At 44.1% G+C, this 23,621-nt stretch overlaps 2 protein-coding genes across 3 annotated transcripts; both read right to left on the bottom strand.

Annotated features, from left to right (window-relative positions):
• Positions 1-2,308: 2,308 nt before the first annotated feature.
• On the bottom strand, positions 2,309-6,260 carry otpa (orthopedia homeobox a). 2 transcript variants are annotated; one of them, XM_070989369.1, is made up of 3 exons: positions 6,190-6,260; positions 5,249-5,646; positions 2,309-2,918 (listed from the first exon to the last, which is right to left on the bottom strand). In XM_070989369.1, exons 1-3 carry the CDS (start codon positions 6,224-6,226, stop codon positions 2,397-2,399), a joined length of 957 nt encoding a protein of 318 aa, XP_070845470.1. In that variant the 5' UTR covers positions 6,227-6,260; the 3' UTR covers positions 2,309-2,396. The 2 variants fall into 2 exon arrangements, with proteins under 2 accessions (XP_070845470.1, XP_070845469.1); XM_070989368.1 differs by having other exon boundaries at positions 6,151-6,226.
• Positions 6,261-10,988: 4,728 nt separating this feature from the next.
• tbca (tubulin cofactor a) lies at positions 10,989-22,259 on the bottom strand. The gene is made up of 4 exons (XM_070989570.1): positions 22,095-22,259; positions 16,655-16,760; positions 14,044-14,130; positions 10,989-12,081 (listed from the first exon to the last, which is right to left on the bottom strand). The coding sequence occupies exons 1-4, from the start codon at positions 22,145-22,147 to the stop codon at positions 12,001-12,003; spliced, it is 327 nt and encodes a 108-aa protein (XP_070845671.1). The 5' UTR covers positions 22,148-22,259; the 3' UTR covers positions 10,989-12,000.
• Between the last annotated feature and the right edge of the window lie 1,362 nt (positions 22,260-23,621).

Raw genomic sequence — 23,621 nt, 5'->3', positions numbered from 1 at the left:
CACTCCAGGACAACAACTCCGCCCACTGTGATGTCAGTGATAAACATGAAGTAGAATAATTACCTGAGAACGTCAACAAAAACAGAAAAAATATAATTCTTAAGAAAGCAGAGGGCAGGATTCAGCAGAAGAACTGACTGACATGATGTGTTAGCTTCAGTCTGTGTCGCACAGCCGCGGCTCTGCCTTCATGTTTGAACCCACCTGCATGAACAAAACCTGACACTGTTCAATATTTAAACTGAGATCTTCCATTGGATCAATTATTTAATGGCTGCAGGTGTCACATATTTTACTGCAGCCCCTCAGAATTTGGAAGCTCCTGAAATTCATGATTTCAGTTGATTAAATGTTTGTGGTTCATGCCACTAAATTTCCACCTCATTTCAGCCTTTATTTGAACCAGGTTTGGTTTGAGCTAAACAATCATAAAACGAAGAAAAACACCGTGGGCCCTCAGTTTGGTCTGCACTCAGATTGAGTTTGACACCTCTGATCTTGCCTAAATTTAATTTTTAATTGGGGATTGAGGGTTTTGTGTGCAGATGCTCGCTGACAGCCTCTGTATGTTCTTACACTGCAGCTATGTGGGCAGACTTTTATCCAAATAAAAAAGAAATGCTTAATTGGATGATGATATGCACCGTCTGCATGAGAACTGGTCCATTTGATTCTTTACAGGAAAACATACAAAACACAAGAAATGCGTTCAGGTGCCAGCATGAGCATCTCCTCCCTGTTTCACAAAGAACCAGTCAGGAAAGGTGGAACCAGAGGTGAGCGAGGTGGAAGAAGCAGGAAAACTACAGCGTAAAACTACTAAACTACAAGTGAAAGTCATGCATGCAAAATTATAAGTGAAAGCACAGAAATATTATCAGGAAAATGTATCATAATGCAAAATGACTGAGCATTTCTTAGTACTGATGCAGAGCAGCATTTACGTTGTGGCTGTTTGAGGTGGAGCTAATTTAGACTTGAATAATAATATTGGTTGTTTAATCTGTAACGATGCATTTTATAAACTGCTCTTATGGTTTTAATGTCAAACAAGTCTGACAGCAGCAGCTGGAGATGAACACAGTGGAGTAAAAAGATAAAATGAAATGAAAAGTTGTTTCCGCCCTCTTTGCTTCACTGGCTGCAGATGAGGTCACTCATCTGATGATGTCATGACATGATGTCATAGATTGAACAGGAAAGATTTAAGGTGATCAGAATTTTAGACAAGTCTGGACACGCAGTCACTGGACAAGCTGCACACATTTAAAAAGAAATAAATAAAAAAATAAAAAATCAAACCTTGTATCTCCAAATTTAGATTTTCTTGATTAAACGCTCGTTTGTGCGTTGGGGAAATTCTTGTGAACGAACCATTTAAACCTGCTGCATTATCTGAAGCAGCGCACGGTCACAAAGCTGAACACAGGGCTGTTTGGAGATACATGGTTTTTACAGGACAGACTCGAGCCGTTCAAGAAACGAGGGTTGATTCGTGATGTGACGTAATTGAAAATGATTTTTATTTGATCATTTACAGTTAATTGATATAAACATGTCCATGAAACAAAATGGTTCAAACATTTAAGAAAGTTATTTGATAATAAGCACAGACAGAATTTTGGAAACATAAGTTATCACAAACTGACCAAATGGGAACAAGAGCGCTTCCGCTACACAAAACATCCTATATAACAGATTATAGTTAAGTCAGTCTCCAGGTCTTCATTATAGTATTTCCCGTATTTTTTTAATCTATTTTTTTAATTTTATTTTTATTTTTTGCCTTGGACAGCACATGCAGTCAAGTCCATGTCGTCCTGGTTCTCAGTCAGCTCGGTCTCCTCCTCTCTTCAGGTGACTCTCTCGGGTCTCTCAAACCTCCAGGTGTCTTGTTTCTGCACGGACACTGCGCATCCCTTTGGCCCTTCGCAGCTGCGTGCTGCTGTGCAGCAGCTGGAGAAGGAATCTGGAGCCTTGTTTTGTGTTTCAGAGTATCCACAGAATTCAAAAAGCGTCAGTCACCACGCAAATGTCACTGAAAGGCCCTGCGACAGTAAAGGCGAGGGCTGCATGTGCCAAATAAATACAGAACAAACCAATAAGTTAATTTAAATAGACAAATAAATAATTGGCATAGGCTACATGCGAAACAATAAATTATAGCTTAAAACAGAACCAGTCCTATGCTCGAGAAAGGCCCACAGGCTGATAAATAGCTTCAGTTTTCCTCGGGTTGTGATTTGGGAGGAAAACGCGCCAGGTGTGCAGCTCGGAACGAGTATCCTGGTTGTATTTTTCCCGGTGCACCGTCTGGATGGAGCGGATGGATAAGAACTAAATGCAGAAGATCTGTGTGTGGGTGACAGAAAAGCTCTGCGCGGTGGCCCTCCTCACTAGGTGAAACTCATGGATACTGTGTGCTCGAGCGCTTTGCGGCGCAGCGAGGCGATGCTTGTCCCTCTCCAGACGTCACTGTCCGGGGAGCTACACAGCTGAGGAGAGCCGGTCACGTTGGTCGGGCCCGACAGGGACGCGGGTACCATCCCGGGGAAAGTGGGTTGGTAGAGGTGTGACTGAAGCCCGGAGCCGTTCGACGACATGTTGGATAGACCCATGGAGTTGGGCGGCGGCCCGGCGCCGAGGCTACACTGAGACAGGGACTGCGCCATGGCCTGCTGGCGGCCCAGAGCCGGCGGTAGCTGCAGCTGGGACACGCCGGGCATCCCCGCCGTGGCCCAGCGGGTGTCGTTGGCGTGGAAGGAGCAGAGGCTGTCGCCCATGGCCGCCGCTGCTGCCGCGGCGGAGGGGAACTGAGGCAGGCCGTGGTGCGTCGGCAGGAGAGTCCCCGGAGCCCGGAACACGTTGGTGGTCTTCTTGCGCTTCTTCCACTTGGCGCGTCGGTTCTGAAACCAGACCTGCAGACAGAGACGTGATGAGTCAGGAGGAGCAGGTGTGATGGCTGCTGGTCACTGACAGGTCATGTTGTCAGAGCTGTGAGCGCGCGTAAAAGAGGTGATGACATCAGGTCATGATAATGCGCACAAGCAACAATAAATCAACAACAACAAAAAACAATAAATAAACAATAAATCAGCGGCAGAGAAACACTGATGTGTCTTTGTTTCCGGATCTTAGCAGCCTTTGATGTGACATCTGCATTGTTCAGATTTGTGCCGAAACGTTCCCAAATAATCCAAAAATAAATAAAACACGTGCGTAAATAGAAATATATTTGCTTCCATCTGGATCCTTAAACTTTCAGCCTTTGGCCTAACAGGTCACATCTCACACGTGCTGTAATTTACGTTTATTTTGTACAAAATGTTCAAAATTAAAGGTGAATTCTGAATTCATAAATAGGAATAATTTCCATAAAAATATTGCAGACCTTGTCAGTGTTTTTATGCGCAATTATTTCGACTTTTCATTGGTGCAGAAATGTCTTTTATTTTTGCGCTAAATTTCAACATTTTTAATAACAGATTTTAACTCCAGGTGATTTTTCCTGCTTTGGAAGGAGCCATTGGAAGCGCACGCGCTCCGATAATAAAGATAATGTTATTGCTGTGACAAACAGTCTGCAGGCAAACAGACGTTATTCCGGGAGTCCTTGAGCCTGCGCAGGTTCGGCTGTGAGCGGGGCGTCTATGATTAATGTGAAGATTTGCTTGAGAAAGTGGGGCGCAGTAATAAGAACGGGACAATCTCAGGCTCTCCCCCCGCGTAGCCAGCCGTGAAATCCGGCCTGAAATGCATTACACTTCAAAGGAAAGAAAATGCAATTTCTCATTCCGTTTAAAAGACAGAGTGCACCCTCAGCGCGTCGCATTAAGACGTGGAGAGCAGTGACAGGCCATCGCTAAGCTGAACCTGGATCTGCTGCTCACCGCGGCGCCCTCACGAGAGCAGACGAGCTTCATTTCACTAATTCTTATTTTATGGAAATAGCATATAGGAGCTGAATGGACCCACGCAATAATAATCATGATTATTAGGGTGTTATTTCACATGTGAGCGAGCCAAGAGCCCGTGCCTGCTGGGTAATCAGGCGGCGGCGCCATGTTTTGTGTTCGTGCAGGCTGGAAGTGACTGAAGGTGGAATTATAAAATTATCAAGGCAATAAAATCCACGCGGTTTGCTCCAGATGTTGATGCAGGTGTGATAAAAGGTTGATTTCAGCGCGAGCTCAAGCTGCGGTCCATCTGGATCCCTGCGGACTCATCACAGGAGGTGGACGCCAGTTTTTTTTTTTTTTTTTGTTAAACAAAGGATGTAAGTGAAGCAACGCGCTGATCTCAGGCTGTGATCACTGCTGTCATGGTTTCTATGCAGTCACTGAAATCCGCAGGGTCGCCGGTTCGAACCCGGTGAGGCAAGGCACACACACACACACACACACACACACACACACACACACTATAAGCTTTAATTTATTACCTATAAACTCACTCATTAAAGCTCCTGTAAGACAAATAAAATAACATTTCTTTTTTCCTTCAGCTGTTAGAGTTATTATTTTTCTATTATGATACTGTTTTATTTTGTTGTCTAATACAATAAATTCGCGTAGTTCGTTTTCCTGCAACAGATGATTATTTCAGTGTAACCGGAAGCAAAATCAAGACAATAAATGAGAAACATTTTCCATTTTATTTTTTTGCTGAACTTCTATCAAATTTCCTTTCAGTCACAATTAAAATGTTCTTCTAGTTTATCCACTAAATCTTCTGAAGTTGTAACACCGACGGTTAAAATCAGAACATGAAATTCTCCATCCATAAAAAATAAACAGCGTTTTTCTTACAGCCATTCTATTTATTAATTATTGATGAGAAATTAGCGAGTTTTTGTTTTGTTTTGTTTTTTTAACCCAGGGCGCGTTTCAACCTGCACAAAAGCTCAGTCAAAAAGTCAAATTGTTTCATTTAATTTCACTGAATGCAGTTATTAATTTCTGCAGTTAGTGTGTCACATATCGAGGCCGTTATTATTATTATTATTATTATTATTATTATTATTATTATTATTATTATTATTATTATTATTATTATTATTATTGTGCGCGTTTTCAACTGGTGCACTTGTTTATGGATTCATGTTATTATTGTGGCACGTGCGTGTGAAGCTGCTGCAGCTCTTAAATCACGCGCACGGCCTTCAGATGTCACGGCTCTGTGTCTCTCCTCTGTCTCTGAACTGTGTCGTTTCCTCCGTGGTGCACGCGGACTGTTCCGGACGCCCTACCTGCACTCTGGACTCCGTCAGGCCGATCCTCAGCGCCAGCTCCTCCCGCATGAAGATGTCCGGGTAGTGCGTTTTGGCGAAGCTCCTCTCCAGCTCGTTGAGCTGCGCCGGGGTGAAGCGGGTCCGGTGCCGCTTCTGTTTCTGGGTCTGCTGCCCCCCGGACTGGTTCGGGTTGTTCTGCTGCTGCTGCTGCTTCTCCTGCTCTTTGCTGTTGACCTGCACCTGGTTGGTTCCTCCGCCGCTGCTGATGTCATCGCCCGGGAGCAGCGTGGCCCCTTCCACGCCGTCCGGGCCCGGGCCGAGCTCCCCGGAGTGTCCCGGGTCAGGTCCCCCTCCGCCGAGCCTGCACTTCAAAGCCTCCCTGTGGCCCAGGAGCTCCGCCGCGGCATCCTTCATCCCTGCACAGACAACCACAGCTGGTGAGATTTGCACAGAAATCGCTTTCGCTACAGGAGGGAAAAAGGGACAAGTTAGGCAAATACTGCGAGACTTTAAAGTGCACACATGCGAAATAGTTTACAGGCAGAAGAGAAGGGCTCGGAGCAGCTGAAACATTATTTTCGCTGCAGCAGAAAACGGAGAGAAAAGCTGCACGTGCACTAAACGAGCCGCTCCAAATGAAACACACATGCAGAAATTAAAAAATCCAGCGCGGCTCTCTGACAGAGACAAGCACAGCATGCACGTTACAATCTGCTCCTTAAATACTCTTAATTCAATTCGATCACACCGATATCTTAGAAAATTGTTAAATCAAATTACGCAGTAATATAATAATAATAATAATTACTTTTCCAATGAATTAAGCGAGTTTAGCTCACTTCAGTCACATTAAGATAATATAAGAAGCAAATTGTCAATTTTCTGAGCTTGATTTAAGATTAGAAGTGCCTCCAGCTTACAGTAGAGTTGAAGACCGGAGTTTGGTGATGATAACTCACCGAGGCGAGCATCCAGGAGGTCGGCGTGAGATAGCATTGCGCACCGCTCCAGGGCGAAGTGCTATTCCAAAAAAATCTCTATGACTTTAACCTATTTAAGAAATATATATAGCCTAAATGAAAGCAAATTCGGTTTGTGGTTAAAAGGGAGGTTCGTTGCATTATAATGTAGTTTAGAGAAATGGGGAGGCGCTTAACAACGGAATGAACCCATGAGCTTCTCCAAACGAGGACCAATCAGAGCTGAAGCCTGAGGTATGTCAGCTTTAGCCCGAGACCCCCCCACCCCACCCCACCCCAGCACCCCTCCACCCGCACCTCCATCCTCTCACATCCACAAGTTCATTCCTCCTCATTCCTGTAATTGGCTTTGATTTCTCCTCCAAATTACATCCAATAAAATAAGCTGATTTAATATCTGTGTGAAAGCTTCGACCCGTTCAAGAAATGTTGGATCACCACAATATTTGTTTAATTGTGCATGCTGCTCTGCTCCCGCTTTTATGGCGAGCCCCTCCAACAGAAGAGGAGTTATTCATATGAGGAAGAAGCACATGGCTGCATTAACAGACAGCACCCTGGATGTGAGCTGGAGTCTGTGACATGAAGCTGCATTTATTATTATGGCATTTCAGTCTCCTTGATGTTATTGTCGACCTCTTTACGACACTAAATCCCTCTTGGGGACCAAGTGAACCTCTTCTAATATCCTTGATTTCCCAGTCAGGCAAACAACAAACTTTATATTATTCTAACCAGGCTCATTTTCAAGGCCATTAGGCTTTTATGTAATTAGTGGCGAATCTATGCGCCTTTATTGCAAATATCAGAGCAGGATCAGTAGAAATTAGTGGTAATTTACTCGTGTTTAGGCCCAACTGTCAAGAAGGGAGGGACTTGGTTTAAATGATGTGTGAGTAAATTAATTCTGCGGAAAGTGGAGGGAGTTCAACATGAGCTGTGAATGTCTGGCTCCGATGGAGGAGCACAGGTAATACACCTGGACGCCGGGACACCTGAGCAGACAGTCCAAACACACGAGGAGGCGTTTATTCCCGATGTTTCACAATCTGTGCAAATGTAGCTTATTTATTCTCAATGAGACAAGAAAAAGTTCTTTAAAATCCAGCATAAAGGACCTCCCTCTGTCACCGAATAAACCTCCATAGATTCAATTAGCACAGCAGCTTTTTTTTTTTTTTTTTTTTTTTTTTTTTTGGACATCACTCTGCCAAATATTTAAGGACAAAATGAGACATGCTTTAGACAGATGTCGGGCCGTTTTCAGGGAGCAGGTTTATTTATTATGTGCTGGAAAAGTGGCACAAAGGAGGCGTCCGAGCGTGAACCCGCGGCTCGTGCGGCTTCTGTTCTCCATCCGCGCAGCCTTCAGTCGCCTCTGCTCATCTTTTATTTGTCTGCAATCTGGTGGCACCACCGACCGACCGACCGACAGACAGACAGACAGACCGCCAGAGATGGATGGAGGGACGGAGGGACGGAGTGGAGCCGTGCGCGCGAGGCTCTGTGTGACTCATCTGGATGTGGAGGAGGCTTTTTGGCGCTGATGTCTGCGTCTTTCTTCAGGGACGGACGGAAGAAGAAGAAGCGCGCGTGGAGATATTTCTTGTCCTCTCTTTGACCAGGGCTCACATTTTTTTTTAGAAGCTGGACTTGAGGTAGATTTTAAAAGGTTTATGACCGGAACTCATCCAAATTATTGTGTTTTTATATAGCAAGTGTTCATTAACTGTTTTATTTCATAGGATTATAAAGACATTATTGACTGTTTGTGCACCTGCGTGGCCTGCTCGAGTCCTGTGAATAACTGTGCACATGTCAAAGTATTCCTCTCGCGCTCGCCTCCTCTCTGCTGAAAGCCGATGAGGATAATTCAAAAGCATCACGTTGCGGGATGATGGATTGCGCGCTTCGTTTTACGACTTTTCAATAGCTCAGTGCTTTTATAGCCGTACAAACAAAAGTGAATGACTCCTCTGCTAGCAGCGGCTCATATTTAACCCAAACACCGAGAGAGGGGATGATGAGGTGTCAGGGAGATATTTGTGGAAGGGCCTAAAAAAAAAGAAAAAACACCAAAAACAAATATTAATTTTCTTGATATTTTAAAAGCATTTTGTTTATTATTTACAGATAGAAAAAAATAGTTTTTAAAAGCTTGATAAGTGTTTTTTTTTTTTTTTATAATAATATTTGTGATTGCTCCCTTCATGTAAAAGCTCCCAATTTATTTAGACTGAATGCTTTATTTTGAAAATTTTTGGACAATAAAACATGTTATTCAACGCACTGGAGACTCACAGCACTGCTATTATTATTAATACTGTTAGTTTATTTTTATTTTCTGTCTGACACATGGCTCTGCCTGTTAGTCCTGTTACAGTCAGTGTATTTAGTTTCACTAATTCAAAGGCATCTTTTCACTTAATAGCGTCAATAGATCTTGCCTGTGCGCATGTGCGCGCGCGCGCGTGTGTGTGTGTGCTGAAGGTCTTGGTTTTGCTGAGTTGATAAGGCTGTAATTAGTGTAAACAAGGACCAAAGGCACAGCGAGCTGCAGCTCTCCGCGGCAGATTCCTCCAGCTCGCTCGCATCAATCTTCTCCTCGATAGAAATAAAAACAGACAAACAAATTCGCGCCCTGCAAGTTAATGCGGCGCATCTGAGTGGAAAGTAGACATTTTCACGCGTTGTGGAGACGAGGAGTGGCTTTTAATGAAAACAGGGAAAAACATAAAAATATAACGCTGTCAGTGGTGCACTGTGGGTAAAGTCTGGGACTGCCGTGCGCGTGGCTGCAGGCCGGCGGGGCTTGAACCTGTGACCTCTCGGTTACAGCACAGACTCTCCAAACCGCTGCAGGCCCAGGTGCTTTTTTCCCTCCTTCCTCTCTGTGATCCGCAGTCTGTATTCACTCAATTAGAGATTTCTGAGGAGAAAAACAATCGATCTTCCATCTGCAGCAGCTCCACTTTAACAAATGAGATTCTTGTTTCATGCAGCTGATTTGGTGACAGTCTGCGGGGATTAGCAGCGATAAGGCACCGAGTCCGCTGCAGGCACAGCGGGCTGCCCTGCGTCCTGCAGCCCGCGGGCAAAAACTTTAGCGACAGAAAAAGGGCGCAAATGTGCGCACTCGCGGAAAACGCATCCGTGACGCTACCGCCAAAGCAAGGAGGCGGCAAAGTACCGCGTCCGCGTCAACCTTTACTCTATTTCTAACTTAAAAACAGGAAGTTTTTAACAAAATCAGCAGTGGAGGAAGTATCCCGATCCTTTCAGTACAAGAGAAGTCTGTTTAAGTATGACAAAAGTATTCACTGTGAAGGCAGCACAGCCTGCACCTTCAAATGAATTTAATACTCTTATGACTGATGCGTTTACGTGCAAGCAGCATTTTAAAGTCTCATTCTACCAGTTTTATATATTTGGTGCTTTAATTCAGTGTATTTGAATGCATTGTTTTATACATGCTCATTACATGGAATAACTTAAGAATGAAACAGGCCTACTTAAGGGCAATTTGAGGTATTTGGACTTTCCTTTTAAGCACATTTACTCAGTTACCTTCACAGCTGAACAAAGTAGTCTCATGTGCTATATCCTCTCATTATTATCAGCTTGGAGATGGCATGTATAGCTGGCTCTGAGGTTATATACAGGCCACTCCGTTCATTTGGTGCTAATTCAAGGAGGCTCGGATTCCCTGATAACTCACAGCTCATGAAGGAGGTGATCACGGAAGCAAAGAGGTTGACGAGGTCAGTTTTGTTTGAGAAATGAGAATTAATAACAGAGAAGCCATTATGATGGTGGAAGTAACTGATTTTAAGTCGTTTTCAGATACTGGAGTCGTATTATTTCGAGCTATTTTACTGTTTAAGTGCGTTAAATTCCACATTGATCAGGGACAATATTGTGCTGTTTTCAAATTAAGAGTTTAAAAGCAAGCAGCTGATCAGTTAATAAAGGATGATTCAACTGTCCACCAGCAGTTAAAATGTGCTCCGCAACATTAAAACGCTGCTTTCACGTTTATGCACGGCAGTAAAAATCCAATTATCTCATACAATAACTCCCTGAAAGGAGCCGCTCTGCTGCCTAATGAGTGCTTTTATTTTGACACTTTCAGCTGATGACGCTTCCACATATACTTCAAATGAAACAGTGGCTGCAGAGTGAGTAGTTTCCATTGTAGCACTGCTGTCTGTACGTCAGTGAGGGACGTGACTTGTCCTACAGCCGCCGCACGTGCAGCCAGCAGCCTGCGCCCGCACGCAGCGTCCTGCCGCCGCATCTCATGCCTCAATTAGCGCCGCTGCCCTCTGCACGGACTCCATTAGGCCGTGATTTATCCGAAAGAAATATAATTATACCTCCAAATAAAATAATCAGCATTGAAGAGCGATTTCCTTAACGAGATGGAGCGGGGTAGATGCCACGGAGCAGCAGCGCCTCATTAGGGCGCTAATGAGACTTTGGGGTGATCCCGATAATTATCGAAATCTGTAAAATAAGGATCAAGTCAAATGTAACCTTAATTTGTCTGCCAATTGAGTTCATTTATTAGTATGACTATTTAGGAAGGACTCTCTCAGCCTTAATACAAGGTGTCGTTATTTTAGGCCACGGGGATAATAGATGCACGTGCAGCAGGGACGCGCGCGGCCTCTCTGTCATTCATGGCCACCAGCGGCATCTGTCATTTGACTGACAGGTACCAGGACGCGATCCATTCCGCAGATCCGAACGGGAACACCAGCAGCTGAAGCATCAGTTAGTGCTGAAACCATCCGTTTATTCATCGATTAGTGGACTGGAAGAAAATGACAATCCAACATTTTAAAACCCACAAACAGTTTGATCAAGCAAAGAACATCAAAATGTGGTCATTTGTAGCTGTGAGTTGAACATATTCGTGTTTGGATGCAGAGAACAGACTCCGGAAACTCAGGAGAAACATCAACAGTGAAGACAATCGCTCTTCTGGGAGGCATCAGGGTGAAAACTGACCGTCCACTGGCCAAATGAGAGTGAACGTTGAAAGTTTCTCCACCAACAGATTACCATCGTTTGTTTTTTTAGGTTATTTTTGGTTCACGACTGAAGCAAATCAACCAGCCGCTCACATGTTAGCGGCGTCTGGCTGGTGCTAACTTTGTGGCCTGATGCATCGCGATCAAGGGTGACAGGCAGAACGAGGTTTAAGCAACTCAGAAACACAGAAAAGGAATGAAAAATGACGGGAAACACTGGAACTTCTGCAGGTTTTCAGCTGACAATGGTGACCAGTGCAAAGCCTTCACACCAGTCCAGCAGTGGACCCACGCAGACCACCAACATAACTGCAGGAAAGACAACTGTGTGTGTGTGTGTGTGTGTGTGTGTGTGTGTGTGTGTGTGTGTGTGTGTGTGTGTGTGTGTGTGTGTGTGTGTGTGTGTGCGTGTGTGTGTGTGTGTGTGTGTGTGTGTGTGCGTGCGCGCGCGCGTGTGTGTTTAATCACGTCTTCTATGTCCAGGCTGTGTTTCAGTATGACGAATAAAATGTTAAGAACGCCCCGCTCCTCCACCAAGAGGCTGAATGTTTGCTCATGTTCTTGTGGGATCTTACAGACAGGAGAGGTACGCTCAGGTGTGGCACGTTATCGGTAAACAGTAGAAATAATTACATCAAGAACAGAGAGTCTGAAATGATTGGCTTTGCCTCCACGCTCGCAAACGGGGCCTGACGAAAGGAATGGACATTTAAAAGAAGAGCGTCTCACAGCGAGAACAGAGCGAGATCAGAAATCATCCTTCAAGCTTCACTGAGTCCAATATGTTCCTGGCCTCTTTGTACTCTTCTGATTCTTCCAAATCCTCTTCTGTTTCCTGAAAGACACAAACACACGCATGCAGGTTTATTTTAGAAGAAAAAAGAAAAGAGGAATCACATCCAGACACTTAAATCCACGACTCTCTCCAACTTCTTGAGCTGTTTGGACGTCACCTCGCTCATATTTCACATTACCAGGATCTAAATTTAGCATCTGGAGCGCGGGCTAACGTGACTGTACGCTGTCCTTTAATCAGGCGTGTGCGAGTTCCTGTGGTGGTCACTGCAGTGACAGCGCTGCTAATGAGCGCTGATGAGCGTGTGCGTACAGTATGTGCAGGTCCGCCTGGACGAAGAACGAGCGGAGGATGAGTGATGGGGAGGGGGACGTGTTGCTAATTCCAGGTTAGCCCCCTCCGCCGGCCGTTCGGCTCTCATGTGAGTGACTCACACCACCAGCTGCCTGACTGTTGCTCTGCATTAATTGAGATGACCCTGAGACACACATGCTTATGTTTGCTTCTCATAATCAGCTCGAGTCCTGAGGGGCTCAGCGCGCGCCGCGGCTGCACGGAGACACCCAAAGATGTCGACCTGGCGTCACGTGCGACACTTCAGCGCGTTCAGATGTTCACCGAGATAACAAAAAACTCTCGTACCTTCGGTGGCAAACAGCCGAGCAGATCAGTGCTGCTCACAACGTGCCGATGCTACGCAGGCATAACCATCTGAGTTTAGCATGTTAGCATGCTAACATTCACTGATTAGCACTAAGCACAAAGAGCAGCTAAGGCTGATGGGAAATTCGTGAGTATTGCAGGCGTGTGCTCATAAACCAAACTAGAAAAACATCCTCTGGGAACCATGAATGTCTGGACAGAGGACCGTCGTCAACATGGTGGAGGAAAAAGGTAAACTGAGGCCGCCATATTGATTTTTTTTTGGTGCTTCTGGAGGGCTGCTAACCTTGTTGATAACAGGTTTCACTCGGTCTGGCCACATAAAAATGGAGACTTTGACATTTGAACACCTTACAATAAATAATGTATTTATTGTTTGTCCACTGGGCATCTCCACGCGCTGCCTCGTGTCCAGCTAACGAGACTGTGTTACACAGCCAGGTTTACCAAAGCTGAACCGATTGGTGTCCAGGACGTTAAACCCCGACGCTGAATTAATCAATACGCTGCTTTCATTCATGCTGAATCTAATAAGCACATGCAATGTGACAGAGGTTGCTCGTAGGTACCAGCACACGGCGTCTTCTCACAGCTCTGCAGAGTTTTACTCGTTGAACAGGTGGATTTCTCTGCTGGATGTCTGAAAAGGTTTGCTAGCCGTAACAACTTTAAAAGACAATATGACCCTTGGACCAGGCTGCCTCAGCTTGTTGTAGTATGGTCTGCCCCCTACTGGCCACAATTATTAGCTAAGGCAGTTTTACTTGAAAGAAATGCATCTTTTCTTAAACTACGCCTGTGAGCTCTGGGATGAGCTCAGCTGCATGTGTGTTTGCTTATTGAATTTTACTGTATGAGAGCTATTAAAACAATTAAAGGTCATAATCATTTGTGAAACTACAATAAAGTATTTTTTCACTGTTTTCATTCTGTTAAGGGTCATTGTAGCTGATAATAACGGTGCTTTTGGAGACAGCTATCGTACCACGCTGCTCATACTGCTCATACTGTGTACTCACAGCGAAACCTTTGCAGTAAAACTACTCTCAGATACTCAGCTGGAACAAAAGGTTTAAAGGAGGGGGACTGCTGGCAAAGAGAAGCCCACTCTGCATAAACACATGCTGACGTTTAGGCTAATTTAATAAAAACGCGTTGTTTTTGTCACCATGTGTCCACACTCTCCCACAAACACAATTACACCACGTAGTTTTTCAACAAGGCCATAAATTAGTCTCAGGAATCGATCGAGACTTTCATCAATACACTTTTGTCCTGTTGTGAGCTGAAAAAAGGTTTTTACACTTCCACTTAACAGCGGCAGCGAGTGTTACTCACTAATAACTGAAGCAGATTGCCGTATGCGGTGGCCAGGCGGCGGTGGCAGTCTGGGATCATCATTTTGGACTCCTGCAACACCTCCATCTGAAAGCACACAGAGACCACGTCAGTGCCACCTCCACCTTTATTAACTGGACTTACCCCCACCTCAGCCCGTTAGCATTTCCAATCACCTGCCTTCACCAGAAAAATCAACACGTTATGTATTTTCCAAGTGGAGAACATTCATTTAAAGAGCCGGAGAACGGGCATATTCATTGGCTGCAGCCTTGTTCCTCAGTAACACACAGGGTGTCCCACACACACTCCGCTGTGGTTAACATCTCCCAACAAGCCAGCGCTATGAAAAATGTTATTGAGTTATCGATCGGGCGGGGAGCCGGGCAGCAGGGGACCACCTCGATCCGACTGCACACCTGGATAAATGAAGAAACCCTGAGCCGAGGGCGCTGTGATCAGGCGTAAAGAGGTATTACTACGCCTGGAGAGAAACTGTGTTAAAGCCCGGGAACTTTCACAGCCGCGGCTAATGTGGAATTCCCCCAGCTGGCACCCTAAAGAGCAGAGAGGAGCTGGCTAACGCTGTCAGACACACTCACTCATGACAGATGCTTCCTCACCCAGCCCTCTGTCGGGCTGCAGAGTCAAAACATGGACGCAGCCGCACACGTGTACATTTCACGGCTGTGCGCACCGACGTGCGCTCGGATGAACTCGTACGCCGGCGGGCTGGCAGACACGCTGAAAGACGGCAGACAACTAGTGGAGCTGGTTGCCATCGAGATGTGACAAGGTGAGGCAGAATGAGCGAAGGAGTGCTGAAACAGAGAAAGTCACGGCGCCCTCCCAGTGCAGTGGAATGATCCCATCAGCGCTGGATGAAGATGACACTTACAGCGTATTGATTCCATTAAAATAAAAACCTCTAATCCATCCTGCGTCAGACCTCTCATCTCCAACCATAATCCATCTGGCCTCCCAATCTCCCCATTTAACACCAGCCAAGCCTGCTGCTCAGCCCGAGCCGCCGCTCCGTGAATGAACAAACAAAACAAAGCACACACAGAATTTTAATGTTAGCGGTAAAGATAATCAGAGGCGGAGGTCGAAATCCAAGTGAACTGGGACCCAGTGCTCCTGCTGGAGGAAGTGTGGAGCAGTACTGGAGGACCAAGTTCTGGTACCACTGAGATAACGTCGTAGTTCCTGCCCAGGACACTGGGTATTTCTCCTGAAATGAGAAAGAAAACATCACATTTAAAGCCCAAACGGTTTGTGTAAATGTGATATTTATTTATCTCTAGGAGGTGAGGGCGATCACACCATACATCAGCTTTATCACAGTAACAGTTATTAAATTCAATCAAGACATGGTTTAAAGTGACCATTCGTCAGATTTTCTGAATCCAAACGACCACACAACGGAAGCTGACGAGTTGTCCTCCAGTTTCACTCCCCCCTCCAGGTTTCGTCACTCTCACTTCTGCGTAGAGCTGCATCACCGCTACCAAGCTTCAGGCTGGTAGCGGTGACCGCTGACTCTCTACAGAAAAAATGGCCGACACCATCTGACTGCAAACAGACATGCTAGCAGCTCTGTGAAGCTGCACTTTGAGCTAAATGCTAAAGTCATCATGCACTTACAGCAACAATGCTAACACGCTGATGTTTAGCATGTTAGTATGCTAACTGCTGATTAGCCCTGAATACAGGGTTCAGTATTTGGTCATAAAACAAAATATAGGACAAATTAAAATTTTGACCTCATGATAGAAAGTTAAGGAAGTTGTTACCTGAAGGGATCCATCCAATGGTTGATGCTGAAAATATCAGCTTAATAAATGCAGCGCTGATATTTCACTCAAAACCATAAATGCGACACGCGTGGCGACCGGCAGGAAAAATCAGGGGGTCACCAAAGTCGGTGGGTTTCATCCTCCAGTGATCACAAAGGTCTGGACAAAGTTTCATCGCAATTCAACCAATAGTTCGGACCAACAGGCAGCCATCGCCATCCACAGAGCCGCGCTGCTAGCACGGCTAAAACTCTTTATGCTATTGTTATATAATGTGTTGACGCTGATTCTTCTCAGTTTCACCTTTTTGGCCCGAAACCTGCGCACTGACCTGAACCCGTTCATCTGTCTGTGTTCATTTAACTGCTGCTCTTCAGTCAAAATGTCATATAAAAAAGCAGAACAACACGTCTCCACAAACAGACGCTTCAGCACAGCGAGTGACGGAGGACAGAGACAGACAGGAGGTGAGGGACACTGAATTACCAGCGTGTCAGTAACTATCAAACTCCTCTAAAGTAACATGATATAATTACATCTGCATCAGCTAAATTACAAAATCACTAATGATTCTCCTCTCAAAATCTAATTCTTCATTATGACTGTGGACTGACCTTATTACATGAACGAGGGGCTTCTCAAATCATCGAGATGGAATTCACTTCCCAACTACAGGAGAGCGACTGCCCTCCACTCAGAGGCTGAGATCGACGGGAAAAGTGCTGCTGATGAGCCGATGATGGCAGGATTTTCAAATTAAGATGCAGAACTGTTGTACAGTGTGACAGCAGCAGAAGGTAAGACCCTCATACCTGTTTCTTGATGACATAATGATCCGCCGCCTCGGCTTTCAGGCACTCAATCTTCTCCTCCTGCTGCTTTGCCTCAGCTTTGTACGCAATCTCCTCTTTGGCCAACCTGCAGACGAGGAGGACGGGAGCAGAGGAGAAGACAGTTCATAGTTAAAGGCGGCGACACGGTGTTGTTCCATCAAACATGAAACACAAATGCACAGCCTCCCAGACAGATAATAGGCCGAAGCATGAAAAGGCAGGCTGTGATGGTCACCTCTGGCAGACAGGGCCATCCATCCTCATTCCCTCCAGCGTTCCTCTGACTGAGGAGACACAGTGAGATCATCTCCCGCAGGATGGCAAGACACACACCTCAATAACAACCAGCCAACGCATCATTCCTCCTCGCTGATGCTACACACAACACGGCATCCATTCAGCGAATCACAAGGAGTCTGTTTTGATTTAATGCGACTGAGGATGGACTGGAAAAACATCCCTGAATGTCTGAGGAAAAAGCTTCCCACACATCATTGATGTGATGCTTATCTGACACGGAAATGTTTAATTTAATGCATCGTGTTCACAGCGTGAGGCTTCAGAAGCTCCACGTGGAGGTGAGCCATCGCAGGAGGTCGTGACCAAAGTGACTGAACATTGACTTTCATGCATTTCAAAGTTAGCAATTAGACAAAACAACTGAGCTGTTATCAGTGGAAACGAGACTAAATTCACATCAGACTGCATACTGCATGGTTCATCTGTTAAATGTATGTTTAAAGGACGGTTTGAATGGATGAAGAGAATTTCAAACTTCTGAAAACCTTTTATGGGACAGAAGATTTGCTTAACACATTCATGATTCATGACACAAACCAGGTGGTTACACGACATCAGAAATGGATCCAGAACAGGGAAACAGATCCATTTTACATGTAAACGAGTTCTTCCATTTATTCCTGTCCTGACTTCGTCTTTGTATATTACAGTGTGAATTAGGTTTACAGTCATTTCCCTTCAAAGCACGACATTATTTGCCTTTTTCTAGAACACAGGGAAGCCCAAAGAGAGCAGGTTGAGGTTAGGACAAAGAAAACGACTTCAACTCAGCGAAGTCTAAAGCACAAACCCTCAGAAACAGGCTGACGAGCCTCAGACGTCAGCACGTTACACCGCAGATAGCAGAGGAATAACCCAGAAACAACCTCAGACGACCCCGATGAAGGCCGGCAGGCGGACACATCCGGTGCACGAAGAAGCTCTTCAACAGCTTTTTTTATAATCTGCTTCAAATGATTGAATTGATGAGTTGTTGCTGTAGCATACAGACGAATATAAAATGTTAGAAAATATTTAATTTACAATCACATAAAATAGATAAAAACTGCAAATCCTCCAGTTTTAGAAACCAGGACTCGAGACTGTCTTTGTTTGATATTTGTTTTAAATTGTTTTGCATTTAACTAAATCAAATAATTGATTATTAATAGTACCGGCAGTTTGTTTTCACTTATCTAACCTGATGTAAGATTATCAGAGATTTTCAGCCATTTAAAAGAGCATTTAGTGACACAGCTGCTTTGAATGCAATTAAATTTCCTTCCAAACTGAATTCTGACTTAATTTAAAATAATCTTCATTTTCCAGCCCTAGGAACATCCAGACTTTTATTTCCAGAACATGTCGCCTCCCTCCTTGCTGAGCAGACACGCAGCAGCCGGACAAACAGACCTTTTGGCGTCCTTGTTAGCTATACAACGCTTCCTGCTCACATCTCATCAGCGCGCTTATCCGACTCTTTCATCCACTCCTATCGCCTCCAACACACACACACACACACACACACACACACACACACACACACACACACACACACACACACACACACACACACACACACACACACACACACACAACTACTAGTCCTTTTTAGAGATTAATTGATCATCAATTTAGTCCCTAATTTGGACCAAGTCAGGTGGTAAATGGGCCTCTTTTCCTTGATTGTTAGTGAAAATGGGCTTGAGTACATTGATATATTTTGATTATTTATCAATTACGGGCCAAATGGAACTAAATCTATTAAACAGATTCTGACCCTGATTGGCATAATGGAGTTTGAAAATATCGCTATTGATAATGATTCCCAGCTAATAGTCTTTTTCCGGCTGTGCCTGCTTGTCGAATGACAACACAAATTTAATTTTTCATAAAATCAGCTGTGTGTGCGTAAGTGAGTGATTCTTCATTAATCAGTCGCATTACTGGAGACCCTTCCCTCCATGTTGCACTGCTCCTTGCTTAGCCAAGCACTCTGTCATATTTTACATCAATTACGGCTCAGTCTAATACGGTTCCATCAAGAAGCTTTTAAACAGGCGCCATATGCAGCGGCAGCTCCCGCCTTCCACTCGCACGCTTGATGCAGAGTGAGTGATGTCACCTGTTTAGAGTCAAAGGAGGTGGCGAAGAGACGGGAAAGACGGAGGAAGGAAGGCTGGAATCATTTGAATAAAACTGAAGGACAGTCTAATAACAAAACGTCCATTCCTCCCCTTCCAGTCCTGATGTTAATTTCTTATTTCTCCAGACTTGGGGCGCTGTGTGAATGAGGGGTGGGGTCGTGGCTGGTTTTAAATAGACCTGCCACCTCAGGCTTAATGGAAAAGGCAGCTCTCTGGAAAATAGAAAAAAAGGGAATTAGAGCCAGCCGACACACACATTCGGCCGCCTCCTCTAGCACTGTATTTTTGAGCAGCGATGTAGTCTGTGCCGGGACCGGAATGACAAAGGCAAATTACTGTTGTCATTTTATTAAGGGCATCCGCCTCGCTAGGGCAGAAAAGGCACCGAGTGGAATGTGCAAAAGCCACTGGAAATAGGCCCGGCTAAAAGAGCAGGCAGGTTTCCTCTAAACCCCCAACATCTGAAAGGGAGGCGGGGGTGAGCCAGGCAGGAGGAGGGAGAAGAAGGAAGAGACGGAGATTATGAAGAGACAGAGAGCAGTGACAGTTTGTACGTTTAAACCTAACAGCTGGATTAAGGGTCCAGTCAATGCAGTCCTTCTGGCCTGGAGCCGGTGAGGTGGAACATGTCCTGCCTCGCGTTCATGCAGCACACTCTGCCTCAAAAACATCAGCTCAGACAGGGACAGCACCGCCTGATGAAGTACACTATCGTACAATGTGTACTCTGTGACATCATCCTCGACGGGAAATCCAGCCACCATCATCATCCCCACCTCAGGGAGCCAGTTAGTAATCTGACCCTCATCAAAACAGTCGATAGCACATTACGCTATCAGCATCGACAGGACGGAGTTAGAGGTCCGCCTGATCGACGAGCCTCTCGGTCCATCGCACAGACGACTACGCTGAGCCCATTATCCCACCACACCTCATGATACCCAAAGTGTTTTTTATTCCAGCGGGTGAATCTGGCCGCTGTGCAAATTTAGGGACGGCTGCCAAGTTTATTAATAGGCCGTCTTAAACTGGATGATCAGCTGGAGAGGTCCTACATCAGAAAGCTTGTTTTGTCCCACATCGTCTGTCCACACGCCATGCACAAAACAAAACACGCTTATTAGGGTACAGATTTAGAATATCTACCCATTACTTTTGGTGCTGTAAAAGCACATTTTCCATTTTCTGAGACGAAGACCAGTCTCATTCTGAGGCCACATGTGACAGACTGGGACAGAAAACTGCTTAAAATAGTGAACACGAGGCTCAGACAACGTATTTGGTGTCTTTAGTCTTTGATCTCTGAGATCTAGAAGAACACTGACGACGTTTGATTTGAGGCAAATCTGTTTCTGTTACAGATTTATTTTTTAAAGAAATGAACTAAACTATGTGATTTATAAATCAATGATCAACACTAATATCTTACTTATTCCCATTATTTAATCACTTCATCCCTGTGGGTGAATCACGTTTCCAGTCTGCACTTTTATCACATCTGAAGCAAACTACCTAATAGTTTTGTCTTTTTTTTTTATGCAAAAACAACAAAACATCCACTTGAATGTGAATATTTGCTGGTTTCTTGGTTCTATGTAGGCTTTTCTGCAGCATTCAAGGCAAATTTAGAAGCTAAAACTGTTAAATCAGTGTGTCAGAGACATGTTTAATCAACATTTATGTAAATATTAGTATTGAATCGTACTCAGTATTGACAGATATCCAGTAAAAAAGGACTTGAATTGGACGCTACCCGTCCTCCCTTTGAGACACTTTCACTTTGAGCTGTTGACACGGTGCGACAAAAACAGCTTAAGGCAGTAGGTCACAATGTTGTGTGGACTGAATTTTACTGTAAATTACTTCTAATATTTTTAACTCTCAATATGTGATCCTCCCTATATGAAATAGCTGGAAAATTACAAGAATTTACATCGGAGATAATTGTGTGAGAGATAACTGCTGTGTTGCATTACATCACCTGACACAGGTGTTTTAATAAGAGTCAATAAGATTAACATCAGCCTAAATTCACTCTTATCACTCTAAAATAAATGTTGTCACCAACACAACAGACGTGAAGACAGTACTGATATGTTTCCTCACATCGTTTTCAGCTGAGCTACTATAAATCTATTATGGATGAAAATGACAAACTTATCGGCCTAATATGCACGTGATGACCTGCTATCAAGGCAGCAGCTAACAGTAGCAGTGATGATGATGATGATGATGGAGACCTTCCCATTGTAGTAACATGACTATGCAGGTATTTCTTACATCGCCACAAATGTCCATCATGAGTTCAGACAAAGTGAGGAAGCAGTCATGGTGTGTGGTTTGAAGATAACTATAAAGAACAGCTGCTCGTCGTTTTGTCAGATTATCCAACATTAACCAGGATGATTAAGGCAGTTTTCAGTGAGCGTCTCTGTAACCAGTGATAGTGTATTTCACATTTTCAACCCCTGAATAAAATATAAAATATATATATTTAGCATATTTGGTTGCGAGTGACCTCTTCCAGCTGCATACACGAACGTTTGAGAGACAAAGCAGTTACTTCGCAGACGAGCCCAAAAAGGCGACATGCTATTAGCAAAGTGATAGCTAACTGGCTAACAGCCAGCGCCAGTCGACTAACGTTAACTGCTACTACAAGTTACAACAAACGCATTATTGCTGTGTAACGCTACCTTTTCGAGCACAATGAGCTTGTAACAGCACACCAGAAGTGAGAGCTGCTTCAAATAAATAGAAGTGTAGTAACCGCAAACAGAACAAAACTGCGTAGCTAGCCATTTGCTGAATATAGGCCGCGCCAAAACACCGGAGTAACGTTAAAACCTGTCCGACAAACATCCATGTTTGTTGTCCAGCCTGTCCGCCCAGCTAAGCTAGTTAGCTCGCTCCCCTTAGCTTAACGACGCCACTGTACGTAAAATGCCTGACATGCTAAATCACCTTTGACTCAAACGAAAAAACAGCTTTACCTCTTGACGATGCCAGTTTTGATTTTAATTTGCCGTAATCTCGGGTCTTCCATTGGTGCAGTTTGTGGGTCTTTCTCAGTTGTAGCGTGTTGCGGCTAACTGTGTGATCGCTGTGCTGTGTGGTTGAAGTCAGTGCTGACAAGCTGCTCGCAGATAAATCGATCTGTTGGAGCGGAAGATTATCGAGTGCTTGGATCACAGTGACAGGTCCAGCAGGAAAACCACTTGATGCAGTGAGATCTGGTGCTTTGGACGACATTTAATCACATTTAATCACATTTCACATTGCAATTACATTTAAAGAGATGATTAAATAACAATTTTAAATTACTATTAAAACTATTGTAATTTTTGCTCCTCTACATTTATTTGACAACATTAGTTACTTTACAGATTCAGATTATTAATACAAAATCTAAATCAACTTCTACATTTTGATGTATTTTTATAGATGTAGCTACCTAGAAGTCTAGATAATTGTTCAAATCTTTCCCAACTGCAACCTTAAAGTGATGCTTACATCTTAATGCTTCAGTTACCAGAATGCAATGATAATTTATTTTTAGAAACTTTAAGTATATTTAGAGTTGAATACTTTGGTAGTTTTTAGTGTTTTGCTGTTTTACTGAAGTAACACTTTGAATGTAGGGACTTAACTTGTAACAGAGGCCTAATACATATCTGTCATGGTGTTGGGTGATGGTGTGGTCTTGGTTTAACCTTTAATAAAAGGGTGGGATGATGATGAAGGCTGGACGGACACCAGGTTTTATGTTATGCTGTCACAGATCTGGGTTCAGTTGTTAGTTGCTCTGTTCGACTCCAGCAAACGGCCTCTCTCTGCTCTCTTCTTCATGGCTTCAGAGACTGTTGTCTTTGTTGTTCCTTGATGATTTCTCAGCTACTCTCATGTTCAGTCATCATGAAGAAATGCAGTAACAGGCGCTGTATCGTGCAGTGGTGGTACGGGGAGCTGAATCACTGAGCTGCTTCAGGACCTCTTACCTGTCGTAGGACTGGTTTGGGATTTCCTCATTAGAGCTGAAGAAAAAGATCATCTGGGATGTTTGCCTGCTGCTAGTGTTTTCTACAAAATGGTTATAGAAACTAAAAATGTGAGAGCTCTGCAGAGTGTCTGCAGATATGGACAATTGAAGTTTTCAGGTTAGGAGTGCAGCCCTGAGCTCACCCTCTGACTGTGTTTCTATTGCCTGAAAAATAAATCTTAAAATATATTCAAATAAAAATCAATAGCCATCATCACTATTAGGAGTTATGAACTTCAGTGCACTGCTTCAACCAAAACTCGATGGAGAAAGAGACAAGAATAACCATTGACACTAATTACAAAATTAATTAAAGGGAGTGAGTTTTTGATTATTTTCAGCATATTATCCAACAATTTACTGTTGATCTACGTAGTATATATCTGTGTGTGAAAATATGCAGCATGTACTACACTTGCAGTTCAGTCCCTCTTTAAGCTTTTAGTTGTTCATATTTTTATTATTCCATTTTTTTTATCCA

Source organism: Chaetodon trifascialis, chromosome 20 (assembly GCF_039877785.1).
Source record: "Chaetodon trifascialis isolate fChaTrf1 chromosome 20, fChaTrf1.hap1, whole genome shotgun sequence".
Lineage (NCBI taxonomy): Eukaryota > Metazoa > Chordata > Actinopteri > Chaetodontiformes > Chaetodontidae > Chaetodon > Chaetodon trifascialis.
The sequence above is the reverse complement of the archived record's forward strand: the minus strand, read 5'-3'. Positions and strand labels throughout refer to the sequence as shown.

Coding starts and splice junctions, on each gene's coding strand:
- otpa (XM_070989368.1), bottom strand. CDS start 6,226: ATGCTATCTCACGCCGACCTCCTGGATGCTCGCCTCGGTGAGTTATCA. Junction 5,647..6,150: donor CTCCGGTCTTCAACTCTACT/GTAAGCTGGAGG, acceptor TTGTCTGTGCAG/GGATGAAGGATGCCGCGGCG. Junction 2,919..5,248: donor TGACGGAGTCCAGAGTGCAG/GTAGGGCGTCCG, acceptor CTCTGTCTGCAG/GTCTGGTTTCAGAACCGACG.
- tbca (XM_070989570.1), bottom strand. CDS start 22,147: ATGGAAGACCCGAGATTACGGCAAATTAAAATCAAAACTGGCATCGTC. Junction 16,761..22,094: donor AAAACTGGCATCGTCAAGAG/GTAAAGCTGTTT, acceptor CCTCGTCTGCAG/GTTGGCCAAAGAGGAGATTG. Junction 14,131..16,654: donor ATTATGTCATCAAGAAACAG/GTATGAGGGTCT, acceptor GTGTGCTTTCAG/ATGGAGGTGTTGCAGGAGTC.